Source organism: Xiphophorus maculatus, chromosome 8 (assembly GCF_002775205.1).
Source record: "Xiphophorus maculatus strain JP 163 A chromosome 8, X_maculatus-5.0-male, whole genome shotgun sequence".
In the NCBI taxonomy this organism is placed as follows: Eukaryota; Metazoa; Chordata; class Actinopteri; order Cyprinodontiformes; family Poeciliidae; genus Xiphophorus; species Xiphophorus maculatus.
In genome coordinates, this window is record NC_036450.1 from 5,640,339 (window position 1) to 5,654,881 (window position 14,543).

At 41.1% G+C, this 14,543-nt stretch overlaps 1 protein-coding gene across 1 annotated transcript in view; it reads right to left on the minus strand.

Moving 5' to 3' along the window:
• Positions 1-11,056, minus strand: part of LOC111609496 (NACHT, LRR and PYD domains-containing protein 12-like) — a 30,654-nt gene extending 19,598 nt beyond the window's left edge. The window contains exons 1-6 of the mRNA XM_023338245.1: positions 11,038-11,056; positions 10,784-10,903; positions 7,884-7,962; positions 7,500-7,725; positions 5,539-7,330; positions 4,929-5,102 (exon numbers count right to left, since the gene is read on the minus strand). Coding sequence (XP_023194013.1) covers positions 4,929-5,102; positions 5,539-7,330; positions 7,500-7,725; positions 7,884-7,962; positions 10,784-10,833 — 2,321 coding nt within the window. The 5' untranslated portion in view covers positions 10,834-10,903; positions 11,038-11,056. The remainder of the gene's footprint in view (positions 1-4,928; positions 5,103-5,538; positions 7,331-7,499; positions 7,726-7,883; positions 7,963-10,783; positions 10,904-11,037) is intronic.
• Between the last annotated feature and the right edge of the window lie 3,487 nt (positions 11,057-14,543).

The following is a 14,543-nucleotide window of genomic DNA, read 5'->3' on the forward strand; positions in this document are numbered from 1 at the left end:
CCCAGTGTTTCGACCGAGACTCCCAGTGTTCCGACCGAGACTCCCAGTGTTCCTCACGAGACCGAGACCCCCTACGTTCCTCACGAGACCGAGACCCTCTGCGTTCCTCCCGAGACCCTGTGCGTTCCTCCCGAGACCCCGACCCCTGAGACCCTCTGCATTCCGACCAAGACCCTCTCTGTTCCTCCTGAGACCCCGACTCTCTCTGTTCCTCCCGAGACCCCAACTCTCGGTGCTCCTCCCGAGACCCTGCCTCTGGGTGCTCGTCGTCACCGACTGTGGGTGGCCCCCAGGACTCCTAGTCGCCACCTCCAGGGCCGCGGGCGACCGCCTCTGGACCGCCTCCGGACCGCCTCCGTGGTTCCCGCCTCCGTGGTTCCCGCCTCCGTGGTTCCCGCCTCCAGCACCGTGGACGGCCGCCGGACCGCCTCCGTGGTTCCCGCTTCCAGCGCCGCGGACGGCCGCCGGACCGCCTCCGTGGTTCCTGCCTCCAGCGCTGCGGACGGCCACCGGACCGCCTCCGTGGTTCCCGCCTCCAGCGCCACGGACGACCGCCGGACGACCGCCGGACCGCCTCCGTGGTTCCCGCCTCCAGCGCCACGGACAACCGCTGGACCACCTCCGTGGTTCCCGCCTCCTTTGCCTCCGCCCACCCTGTGGGTAGTTTTTTGTTTGTTTTTGGACTCTTGGCCCTTTCTGTGCCTCCGCCCACTCCGTTGGGTTGTTTTTTGTTATTTTGGACTCTGGCCCGCCGTCCAGCGCCCCTCCACCCACCCTTGTTGTGTTTTTTGTTTTGTTTTTTTTGGGCATCTGGTAGCCGCCCTTGAGGGGGGGGGGGGGGGGGGGGTACTGTCATGTTCTGTGTTGTCTGTGTATTTAATTAGAGTTTTCTGTGTCCCCGAGTCTTTGTGTTGTCCTGTCTTCCCCTTGATTGTTCCCAGGTGTGTCTCGTTTCTGTGATTACTCCCTGTGTATTTAACCCCACCTGTGTTCCTTGTTCCTCGTTGGGTCCTTGTCAGTTCTGCGTTGTTGTCGCACCAGTTTGTCTTTATGTCCCTCGTTTATCCTGTCGCTACCGACGTTGAGCCCAGGACTCCGCTCAGTCGTGCTGCCAGGTTTTGTGGACTTTGTTTTTGGACTGTTACTTTCTGGATATCACCATTAAACTATCATCTTCTCATTTCAACCCGAGTCTCAAGCGTCTGCCTCACCACCGTTTCTTGACACTTTGAGTGTTTTGAAGTGTTTGCAGAAACTCTGGAAGCGGCCTGCTGAGGAGTGAAAAAGGAGGATACCATGAACGAGACATTCCGGTGTTGATTGCCTAGATCAGGGATGGCCAACCCACGGCTCGCAAGCCGCATGCGGCTCCTTGACCGGTTCCATGCGGCTCTTACGTTTATATAGTCGCATTCCACCAGACGTGCAACAATGACGAAAAGTAGTCAATGAACTGTCAATTATTGACCAGCAGCACGCCATTACTGTTGGCCGTAACCACGCAAAAACAACACAAACAAAAAACAGTCTTTGTTTCTCTTGCAGCCTTACTCTTTCCAGTCATTCGCCATCTGCTCTCACACAAACCTCCGCTCACCCCTCACTCTCACTCCCCCGCCCCCTCGCTCTCTCATCCATCCTGATATATTCGCGGACAGTGGGAAATCATACACTCTAATTTTAATCTCTAAACAGCGTAACATCCAGTAACATTTAGCACATACTGTAGGGTCGCTATAATATCCATGTTTCGCTTTGTTTGAGTGCAATACGGTATTTTCTTCAAATGTGCATGTGCTCAGTTTTTCAGTAAGAGTAAAATCATTTGAGTAAACCTTTCGCGCTCAAAATGACAGGGAAAAAATGCACAGGAAAACGAAAATATGAAGATGAACACAGGACGTTTTTGACAGAGTGGGAGAATTTATATTTTTTTGTTGAACGTAGTGGAAAGCCATTCTGCCTTATATGTCAGGTGTCCTTGTCGCATTTTAAGGGTTCAAACCTTCAGCGCCACCTCAGCCCACTACATGCTAACATCGACCAGGAATTTCCAAAGGGGGCTGAACTTCGCAAGCACAAGTTGGTTACCTTGAAAAGTCAGACAGAAAAGCAGGCAAAGTTTTTCCAAAAATTTATAAAGCACTCAGAGACTGTACACTTGCATCATATCAACTGGCTTGGAACATTGCACGGGCCAAAAAGCCATACAATGAAGGGGAGTTCATTAAAAAAGGCCTCTGTGACGTGAAATTTTGTCTCCTGAAAACGTTAAACTAAAATGAATGGTATCAGATGTCCAACTGTCCCGCCACACTGTTGAGCACAGAATATCAGACATTAACATGGCTATTCAGTCACAGTTGCACTCTGATCTTCAAGCTTGTGAGTATTTTAGTGTTGCATTGGATGAGAGTTGTGACATACAAGACAAGGCTCAGTTGGCAATATTTGTACGGTCTGTGTCAAACGATTGTTTGATCACAGAGGAACTCCTTGATATCATGCCATTACAAGACAGAACCCGTGGCATAGATGTGAAAGATTCAATGATGGATGCATTTGTGAAAGCAAATCTGCCCATAGCGAAACTAACTGCAATAGCCACAGATGGGGCGCCAGCCATGATCGGATCTGTGAATGGGCTTCTGGGGCTGTGCAAAGCTGACCAAACATTTCCAGAGTTTTGGAATTTCCACTGCATCATACACAGGGAGCAACTTGTGTCTAAATCATTGAATTTAGACAGTGTCATGAAGCCTGTGATGGAAATCGTCAACTACATCCGTACACATGCGCTTCACCACCGACAATTCAAGAATTTCATCGCTGAGCTGGAACAAGGGCTTCCAGGTGACCTGCCGCTACACTGCACTGTAAAGTGGCTGTCAAAAGGCCAGGTATTCTCTCGCTTCTTCCAGCTTTTGGATGCTGTGAAAGTGTTCATGGAAGAGAAGAACAAGGTCTATCCTGAGCACTCAGACCTCAAGTGGGTTATGGATCTAGCCTTTTTGGTTTGACATGCTGTGTCACTTGGACAAACTGAACCTGACCTTGCAGGGTAAATTAAAAATGCTGCCTGACCTGGTGCAAAGTGTGTTTGCATTTGTCAACAAACTGAATTTGTTCAAGGCGCACATTCAAAAGGGAAATTTAACACATTTTCCTACTCTACTAAAAGCCAGCGGGCAGGTCACCAGCGCCACCCTGAACAAGCAAAGAGCCAGATATGCAACACTGGTTGAAAACCTGCATGAAAGCTTTGTGGCCCGGTTCCGTGGTCTACAACTGAAAAGGCCCCAGATTACATTCCTTGTCGACCCATTTAATGCTGAGACAGACTGTTTCAAAGCCCCGCTAGTCATAGATGAGTGTGCGGCTGAGTTGGAGATGATTGATCTTCGTGAGGAGGACCAACTGAAACCTGCTTTAAAGGAAGGGACCATTGAGTTCTGGAAACATGTTCCAATGGAAAAAATATCCCAATGTCAAACAAGCTGCACTTAAGATACTGTCAATGTTTGGGTCAACATATGTCTGCGAGTCTGTGTTTTCTACCCTGAAACATGTGAAATCGAAGCATCGGTCTGTTCTGACCGACATCCATGTCTAAGAATTGCTTCGAGTGACAACAACGGAGTACAAGCCAGATCTGAACAGGATTGTTCGAGACAAGGAATGCCAGAAGTCCCATTAAATAACACATGTAATGCACATAATAAAAGAAAAAATTTATTGTAAATTGTTCTATTATTGTTTGTTTATTTGGTTAAACAGAGTTTGTTTGCATGAGAAAGTGCACAGTGTTCATTGTTGAAAATGTCTGGCCTGTGGTCTTTGTAGTGTTAAAATAGTGTGTGAAATTTACAATAAATCTGGCTGAGCAAAAGTATGAGTATGAGGAAGGGATGGGTTGATGTTCATGTGTTCCCATGCATATGATGTGGCTCTTGGTCTTTGTCTGGTTGGAGGAACTGCAAACCTATAGTCTTATCTTATGAAATATGCTTTTGAATATTGTATGAATGAGTTGTATTCATGTGAGTATGCAGCTGTTTTCTGCTCCTCCTCCCTCCAGGGCTGCACACTGTCATGTAACTAGGGAGTTCCTAATTCTAATAAAAGCAGGGCAAGACTCAGTTGAAGCTTCAGAGCATAGGCAGAAATCTGTAACTGGGTTTCAACTGTGCTCTCCCTGCAGGTAAAACTAAATTCTGAATCTTGTCTCTTCTTTGAGAGGTGTTTAGGTAATTTAGACCTAACACATTACTTCGGCTGAATCATGATAAACTGCATTGTTATGCCTTAAAACAAAAATAGCAAAAACTGGCTCTGTTGCTTTCATAGACTTAGCTCCTTTTTTGTCGAATGTGGCCAATATTTCAATTATTTTTAACTAACTTTTACTTTAATAAGAAGAGTTTGAAACTGGAGGGGCTGAGTGTTACCACTAGCCAACATGTGAGCCGAGAGCAGAGGGGCTATTGAAGCTGATAGTAATACAAAATAAAGTATGTCTTTATTTATCATCATCTTCAATGTAGAGCCTTTAAAACCACAAAATAAAATCTGAATATTTTTCTAGGAAATTCTGGTGCTCAGCTTTAAGTTCAAGTTATGATACTTCCCAAATATTCAGTTTCTACATATTTATAGGTTCTCAGTTGTCCAGGACATTAAAAAAAACCACTTGTTGCACATCCTATCACAGTTCCACTCTGGAATTCACTGAGTTTCTGAGAGCAACACATTCTTTCACAAATGTTTGTAAAAACAGTTTACATGCTTAGGTGCTTACTTTCATACACCTGTGGCCATGGAAGTTATTGGAACACCTGATTACAATCATTTAAATGCATGGTCAAATACTTTTTCAATCTCTGCTAGCAGCTAGTGGATAGAAATAACTAGCATCGAGAAAATTTTACCTGAGAGTTTCCAGGTTGCAGTTTCGACTCTTCAGTCCAGCAGAGAGAAGCTTCACTCCTGAATCCTGCAGGTTGTTGTTACTCAGGTCCAGTTCTCTGAGACTGGAGGACTGGGAGCTGAGAACTGAGGACAGAGCTTCACAGCTTCTCTCTGAGAGGTTACAGTCACTCAGTCTGAGGAGACAGGGAGAAAATCTGTTATTTAAAAATTCCTCAAAATTGATGTTCTTTCAAATCATCAATGTTTTTATTGGACAGAGAAGGAACTATCTTATTTTACACAACCTTTGTATTTGTTGTGAACTGGTTCATTCTATAGTTGGACATCCAGCCTCAAAGGACTGAACTACAGGTAACAAGGAGGTTGGAAATAGCATTATACATTTTCACAATTAACTATACTAATCCAATTTCAATTTTAACAGTGGAGAGGTTTTGCTGCTTTAATATGTAACACTATGTCCAGCTGCTGAAGGAAGTCTGTTTCTATTTTGCGCAACACCCCCAATGAAGAGAAAATGCACCAATATATAAACTGCAACATGAATATTTACCTCATAATTAGCAGATTTCTATCTATGAAAAATACAGTAACAATCTGTGTGCTTACAGAGCTTTGTTGGAGTCTTTAACCACTGGCAGCAGCCTCAGAAGAACATTCTCTGAAGCAGAGTATTTCTTCAGGTCAAACACATCCAGATCTTTTCCTGATGACACTAAGATGAAACCCAGAGCTGACCACTGAGCAGGAGACAGTTTATCTGTGGAGAGACTTCCTGAACTCAGAGACTGTTGGATCTCCTTCACTAGAGAACGATCATTCAGTTCATTCAGACAGTGGAACAGATTGATGCTTTTCTCCGCAGACACATTCTCATTGATCTTCTCCTTGATGTACTGAAATGTTTCCTGATTGGTCTGTGACCTACTTCCTGTCTGTGTTAGCAGACCTTTTAAGAGTCTCTGATTGGTCTGCAGTGAAAGTCCGAGGAGGAAGCGGAGGAACAAGTCCAGGTGTCCATTTGGACTCTGTAAGGCCTGGTCAACAGCTTTCTGATGGAGAGATTTTAGGTCAGATTTATTAAGTAATGAAGATTTCTTAAATCTTTGTGTTTCTTTCATCATGTCAGAACCAGAGTTTATAAAGGTCAGGTGAACATGAAGAGCAGCCAAAAACTCCTGAACACTCAGATGGATGAAGCAGAACACCTTGTCCTGGTACAGCCCTCTCTCCTCTTTAAAGATCTCTGTGAACACTCCTGAGTACACTGAGGCTGCTCTGATATTGATGCCACACTCTGTCAGGTCTGATTGATAGAAGATCAGGTTTCCTTTCTGCAGCTGATCAAAAGCCAGTTTTCCCAGAGACTCAATCATCGTCCTGCTCTCTGGACACCAGTGGGGATCTGTTTCAGCTCCTCCATCATACTTGACCTTCTTCACTTTGGTCTGAACTACCAGGAAGTGGATGTACATCTCAGTCAGGGTTCTGGGAAGCTCTCCTCCCTCTCTGGTCTCCAACACATCCTCCAGAACTGTAGCAGTGATCCAGCAGAAGACTGGGATGTGGCACATGATGTGGAGGCTTCGTGATGTCTTCATGTGGGAGATGATCCTTTTGGCCTGCTGCTTATCTCTGAATCTCTTCCTGAAGTACTCCTCCTTCTGCGGGTCATTGAACCCTCTGACCTCTGTTACCATGTCAACACACTGAGGAGGGATCTGATTGGCTGCTGCAGATCGTGTGGTTATCCAGAGGAGAGCAGAGGGAAGCAGTTTCCCCCTGATGAGGTTTGTCAGCAGAACATCCACTGAGGTGGACTCTGTAGCATCAGTCAGGATCTCCTTGTTGTGGAAGTCCAGAGGAAGTCGACTCTCATCCAGACCATCAAAGATGAACAGAACCTGGAAGTGTTCAAAGCTGCAGATTTCTTTGGTTTCACTAAAGAAGTGATGAACAAGTTTCACCAAGCTGAACTTTTTCTCTTTCAGCACATTCAGCTCTCTGAACGTGAATGGAAATATGAACTGGATGTTCTGGTGGGCTTTGTCTTCAGCCCAGTCCAGAGTGAACTTTTGTGTTAGGACTGTTTTCCCAATGCCAGCCACTCCCTTTGTCATCACTGTTCTGATTGGTTGATCTCTTCCAGGTGGGACTATAAAAATGTCTTCTTGTCTGATTGTTGTTTCTGGTCTGTGTGGTTTCCTGGATGCTGTTTCAATCTGTCTGACCTCATGTTCATCATTGACCTCTCCAGTCCCTCCCTCTGTGATGTAGAGCTCTGTGTAGATCTGGTTCAGAAGGGTTGGACTTCCTGCTTTAGCAATCCCCTCAAACACAGACTGGAACTTCTTCTTCAGACCAGATTTAAGTTGATGTTGACAAACTGCAGCAGGACGTTCTAAAAAAAACAAAAAGTAAACTCAAGAACTAGATAAAATCATTTTCTGAAGATGTTTTGCATAAATTAGAATTAGAATTAGAATTCAACTTTACTGTCATTGCACTGTCACAAGTACAAGCAACGAGATGTAGTCCATAAGGTTAAACCTTTGTAGAAATCCTCTTACTGTTGTCCAGATGGTCAGCCAGCTCCTCCTGCTTCATCCTCCTCAGGAAGTTCAGTGTGATCTTCATCACTGCCTCTCTGCTGCTCCTCCTCTGCTCTTCATCCTCACCTTCCAACACCTCATCATCTCTCTGACTCTCTGAGCATTCAGGATCATTTAGACTCAGAATCTTATGGATCTTCTTCAGCTCGTTCTTCAGAAAAGCGACAATGTTGTCCTCCAGCATCTGGAATAGAATAATAGATGAAGGAAACATCAGACTGAAATCATGGAGCCAAACACCAGATGGATGTTTGACAGACTGACAGTCCTCAGGTCTACAAAGTGCAGCATGGAGATGACTGTGAACAGAACTCATAGAAAAGTTGTTGTTCATGTACAGACCATAAATATGGAGTCCAGTTGTGTTTGATGCTGCTGGGCAGACGGACAACTGTGAACCTCTGAGCTCTGCTGGTCCACTCTGTGGAGGAACCAGGAACAATTAGGAAGTCAGAAAATATTCATCCAGCAGTATTCAGTAATGAAATCACCAAGAATTTCACATTAAATGTACTTGAGGCAGAAAAACAGAGCATCATATGAACAAAATGGAGTGAAGTTAAAAAGAGGAAGATGAACTACAAGGATGAAGAGCAGTAACACCAAAATTACCTAGAAGACATTTTAAAAGGTTGATGCTGAACTTGGACTTCAAACAGTCCAAACTGTTATTAGATCTGATGCTGGTGGAGACAGTTTCCCAGTGCTTGGGGACAGTGGAAGTGAAGGCTCTGTCCACACAGGTCTTCCGGACAGTGTGGGACATCCATCAGGTTCTGATGACTAGATCTGAGGTGATGTGGACATGGAGGAGGTGTGAGATATGTGGGTGTGTGTCCATGTGGGGTCCTCTTTGTCTTTCAGCATTAATCTGTGTTTAATCAGACTTAGAGACTAATCCAAATATAAACCTAGAAATGAAATTGGTACAATAATGTTTTGTTATCACTCTTACATTAGTAGTTTTACTAAATTGTTTTTCTTTTAAAGGTTTAGTGTTCTCAGCCCAGTGAGGAGGAATTTGTTAAACTGCGTGAAAGACAAAACTTGATTTTTCCCTTAACCTTGAACATGTTTTCTGCAGCTGTTTCCCTTTCTACTGAAATACTCCTTACTTGTGAGACTGCCTGTGTGTAGAATGTAGTTTCTGTGTTCCTCCTTCCTTGTTATCAGAATAGCCCTTTTCTGTTAAGATCACTCTCCCACATCCCATTCACTCCTTCCATGTGTTAATAAAAAGACAAGCGCTGCAGCAGAGTGTGGGAACGCACAATGAGCGGCTTGAAGAAGCAGTTTTCTGTGTCTTCCCCCTTTTGCAAACCTTGGTTGAAAACTAAAAACGTTGTTTGTGGTTCTCTTTTATGTAAGTCGAGAAAATACCTATCAGAAATTTACTTCTGCCTTTGTGTTTCTGTGTTAATATTAATATTTGATTAAATAAATGAGTCTGTTTCATTTGGAAAAATTAAGCTGATGCTAAACAGAAGAAAATGCAGTTAAATGTTTGTGGGTCAAAGGTCATGTCAACATGATAGTTTATGTGTCTTGATTGAAAAGTGAGTTCATTATGGGTCATTTCTGTCCCCGTTATTCATCAGCAGTAATTGGGTGATTCTCTGAATTTGGTACATTTTGGCGTCTCAGATTATTTAAAAATATACCACAATAAATTATGTTTTTGATCACTGCATCTAATGAAGGACTCTTTAAACCTCCAGGAAAATATGTCTCCCCACCTTATTCATGAAATCCCAAACAGTATTAAGAATTTGTTACTTAGGTTGCTTTAAATTCAACCCCATAACAGGACAATTTCATTCCTCTATGAGTAAAACTCTAACATAATTAAACTAATTCTTCCAGTTTCTTTTAGATGACCTGTCCCTTGATATTAATGTATATCTTATTTGATTTAGAATCATAATAATTAGACTGATAAGTAGAATATGGCAACTTGATGTAAAAGCTCTTTTCATAAATCATAAAAATATACTTTAAAATAAACATTAAATCAGGTTTTAATGTTTCTGAATCATTCTTTAAACTTTGCATACAGTCCAACAAATATTAGTCTAATATTTGCTGTTATTATAAAAAATCATAACAATGTATCAAGTAACGGTTGAACCCATTGTAACAGTTGACCAGACTGTAACGGGGTTGAAGATTTTTACTAAAAGTTGCCATAAGTCCACATTAGCTAGGTTATGGAGCAACATATGATATGATGAAAACAAGAATTAATATGTTTCAAAGACCATTCTTTATTTTTTCCCAGACAACAATAATTATCATTTACATGCCTAAAGGTGTTGAAAGGTTGAGCTTGACAATGACAATGTTTGGATAAAAAATAATAAAATATCGGTAAGAAACTATATTAACACTTAAATCTCTTTACAGTGTGAGAAGGAAAAAACTTAAGTGATGTCACTTCCAGGGTGCTGAGGAAATTGGACTGAACCATTATTTATAAAAAGGATGGATTGGTCTGCTGTTACAGGGTTAAACAAAACTGGAGGGACATGATTAAAAAGTGATATTTTATAAATAATTCTTGGATTTTTCTCATATTTCTATTATTTAGATTAAAGTATACCATAAAATGTTTAAAATTGTACAAATAAGTTGTAGTTACTGGTTAGTTTAATTTGTTTTATATTCAGTGAAAAATTAACATTGGTCAGTGGGGACATGCTCATTTGGCTGACCTCTACACTTCAACAACCCATCAAATCTTTCAAAAAATATTTTAAAAAATATATTTGTATGTTATATTACCAAGACACATGGATATTTCCATTACTTGAGTTTTCTTTAAAAATGTTGGTTGCATGATATGAAAATATTTGAGATAAATCTGTGAGACACAAAATGCACCGAATTCAGAGAATGACCCAGTTGCTTATTTATGGTGTCAGTTAGAGATCATCTGGTTCTGAAAGATATCCACATGAGATATTTTTTATCTTAACTGTGGAAATGGTTAATAATCCACTATGTTGGATGATGTTTGAACCACAAAGATGAAACTTTAATCATAAAATTAATTCATAAAAGCCTTTTTCTTTCAGCATTACTCTGTCTGGAAAATAAATTAAATTTAGATTTAGAGAACAATCCAAATATCAATCTAGAAATTAAATTCACTTCTGCCTTTTGTGTTTGTGTGTTAAATTAATATTGGATGGTCATAATAACAGATATAAACAGAACAGTTACAGCAGTTAGAAACAGCTCACCTCTCTGATGGTGGAGATCCAGGAGATTTAAAGTTATAGGGATCATCCATTGACCTGTCACTCTTAAAGGACACACAGCTGGGTTCTGGTTCTGGTTCTGGTTTGAGTCTCTGATGGATCCTGACAGAAACATGATGATTAAAACTTAATCAGCAAAGAGGAGCAGCAGCAGCTTCATCACCACGTCTGTTCTGGCCTGATATAGTGAACGCTGTGTGAAAAGGGCTGTGGACAGTTAGATATGGTGACCTCACCTCTGACCTTTGCTCTGGCTCTCATCTTCCCCACACAGAGTGGTTTTAGAGGGAGGGACTCCCTCCTCTCTGTCCTCACACTGATCCATGCTGCTGAATTCACATCAGCTCACACACACTTTCTACCTTCACCTGCAGAGGAAACACACATCATTCATCTGCACATCAACTCTGATCATCCTTTACATCATTAGAGCTGGAAAAAGATCAGCTGCTCCTCCTCTGATTGGCTCTTCTTCTCTGCTTCATATCAGTGTCAGGTGAATGCAGTCAGACAGCAGAGAGGCAGAGGAAGCTGCCATCAGCTGCTGCACTTCTACTATCAGTCCACTAGATGGAGACATGGAGCAACATTTACATTCACTGATTCAACCTGAACAGGAAGTATTTTAGTTAGTTAATAATCTCTACAACAAGTGGATTATCTGCTCCATCAAAGTTCAACTGTTTAGTAATTTACTGAATCAAAGACATTTTAAGAATAATATTTCAATTTGAAAGGAAGCAGCAAGAATCTGTTCTGTTTGACATTAATGGTTGAGACTGGAGTTTGATTCCTGGAAATAAAATGATGAATGAGTTTTTTTAGAGCATAAAATAAAGAAACATCAAATTTGATCATGTTTTTCTTCCAATTCATCACTAATTTAATAATCCTGTAGATTAGCTTTCAAACAGCAGAAATGAAACTTTGAGCTGAATTTAAAAGGGAACATTTTATCTAAATGTCATAGAACTGAAACAAGTAGAAAAGTTTCTGTAGATAAACTTCAAGTAGAAAACAAAACATACTTACAGTTTGTTCAAACTGTCCAATTAGCTGAAGACGAACATCTGAACAACAGACTGAAATCCAACAGAACCTCAGGAGAACCAGACTAATGGCACACTTGTACAGAGACACAACAGAACTGGACTTTTATCTGACATAAACCACATGAGTTCAAAGTCAAAGTGTTATAAATGTTGCATAAGTGATTATATGACAGCTCACCTGGTTTGTAGTTTCTTCTGTCAGAGCAGCAGAACCAGGAAGTAGAAGGTCTGCAGTGAAATCAGAGGCAGGTTGATAAATCTTCATGAGACAGGAGAGAAGTTCTGATGAAAATGTTTCATGATGGAGTCATGAGGAGAAATGAGCCCAGAGAAAAGAACAGCTGGTTGCTTCCTGCTGCTGTAACTGGTCAGAATATAATTACAAGCAGAAAATAATCAGAAAAATTAAACTAAACTATAATTCTTAACATCACCACAGTACTGCAGCTAAAATCACACATTGTTCTAATGCAGATTATTCCTAAAGCTCCTATATAATCATTGATCATTATGTTAGTGTGGTGAGCAGAGTGAGGACAGTCTCTGTTTAAAACCAGGATCAGCTGAGGAGGTTCTGCTGATCCAGGTTGAAACCCTGATTTCATTTCAATCATCAACCTGAATTTAAAGTCAGAGTCAGATCAAGCAGCAGAGAGGTGGCAGCTTGTTCCAGACTCATTATTTACACATGCAGCTGTTTTCCAGCTGTTCTCCACAGCTGGAGGGAGGGGGGATGTTTGGGAGGAGAGAACCTGAACATTCAACCTCCAGGTTTCACAGCTGGATTCTGACCTCAGCAGCTGGAACAATGACACAGATGAAACCAGTGACTCCTGAAAAATGGGATGTTTGGATCTGAGCAGGTCTGCAGATTCCACTGACTGGGATTTATTCAGAAAATGTCTCAGAGCTGAGAAGAGCTGAGCTTCTTTAGACTGAATGCTGGGAAATCTGCCCTCCTCCCATTCAGTGATGTTCAGGTTCTGAACTTTAAAAACTAAAATCAGTTGGAAACATCAGGAATTTTGTCCACTAATAGTGATAATAATAAAACCAAACACTTCTGCTGTTAATTTAGTAAAGTCGCCATCTTGTTTTTTAAATTTTTTTTCTCTTTTTAACAAATCAAACTGATTAGACTTATTATTTTGAAGCAACAACCATTAGTTTAATTTATTGATTATGTTATTGGCAAACTAATATAAACTTAAACTAATGTATGGAGGAACAAACATGCCTCAGTCAAGATAATCACCATTTATATCATAATTATCACCATAACAACATAAGCTAACAAAGCTAACATCTTGTATTCCACATATATAGAAATTGTAATTTTTAGATTAAAATATATAGAAAATCATATATTTATGTCCAGTTTTATTTGCTATAACAGAGTTTTAGGGCCACACTAAGGAAAAATATACAAATAAAATTACAAAGTAAGTGTGTCTGTTTGGTGGGAATATTATTCTAAGTTAACATCTGCTGATCATGTTACATTAAATGCTTGTGAATCTCACCAACAGAACCTGTTTGGGTTCAACACACAAGGTAGGAAGTTGTTTTCCTGCAGCTGCTTGGGAACCAGACTGTCTCTCCATGTTTTGGATCCTTATCCTTGATATAAAACCTGCATGTTGACTCTGCCTGTTAGAGCTTTTCACTCTGAACTGCTTCATTATTGATTGTCTTACAAGCTCTCTGTATTGTGCACAATATACAGATAAACCTGATTGAGTGATTTCATCTAACAGAGCTTGGAAATTAATTTCTTCCACAACAACTTGGTGCCAACCTGGACACTCGGCTCCAGCCTCAAACCTGGATTAGGATTAAAGAGAGACGAGGGCTGCTGGTCGGCTCCACGGCTCCAACGCTGAGATCAACAAACTCAATCCACTGATATCTGGTGAGACTCTCACTCAGGTAATAAATGAACTAAAAAACTCTAAATGACAGAATCTAAAATAGTAAAGGATCTGATAAACCTTTCTCCCTGAGGATTGAGATTGACCAGATTAATAGAGATTACAAAGGAAAAGAATTTAAAAAAGAAGAAAAGTAAGAGAAGAGAAGACAGATCTTTGTAAAAGTGAAAGATTATTTTCTTGATGTCGAAGAAATTGAGAACTTATAGAGATTTTATTGGTTTTCTTGGAAAGCTGAAGAAAAAACCTTGATAGAGTTTTGATGGAACCACAGGTTCTAGGATGAGTCCTAGTTAAAGTCCTTATCGGAGAATAAGGCAGGTATTTACTAGAGTTTTGGTTTTTAAATTCAGGGAACCAAACCTTTAGAGAATCCTAAAGACGTTTATCAGAAATAAAGACCCTCTTAGAGGATTAAGAGGCAGAGCGACCACACAGCTGATTGGTTTGATTCTGTGAAGACGTTTGCAGCCTAAAGAGGAAATCCCACCTATTCAGAAGAATTGGCCTGAGTGGTTCCAGGGTCTTTTCTCCTCCTCAGGGTGAATTGTTTCACTATATAATAATGAAATAGTCAGAAAAAAGTCTGCATGGTGTGAATGAATGGATAAAAAGTGTCATTTTTCTTGCAGGTGGTTCATTGAAGCTGATCGTTTTGAAAGGAAGAGAAAGAGAATTAGAAGCAGAGGAAGTGAACTGAGGCAAAGAAATCAGAAACAAAGAGTTTAGTTCATCTGGAGAAACACGAGGAAAGTTTGG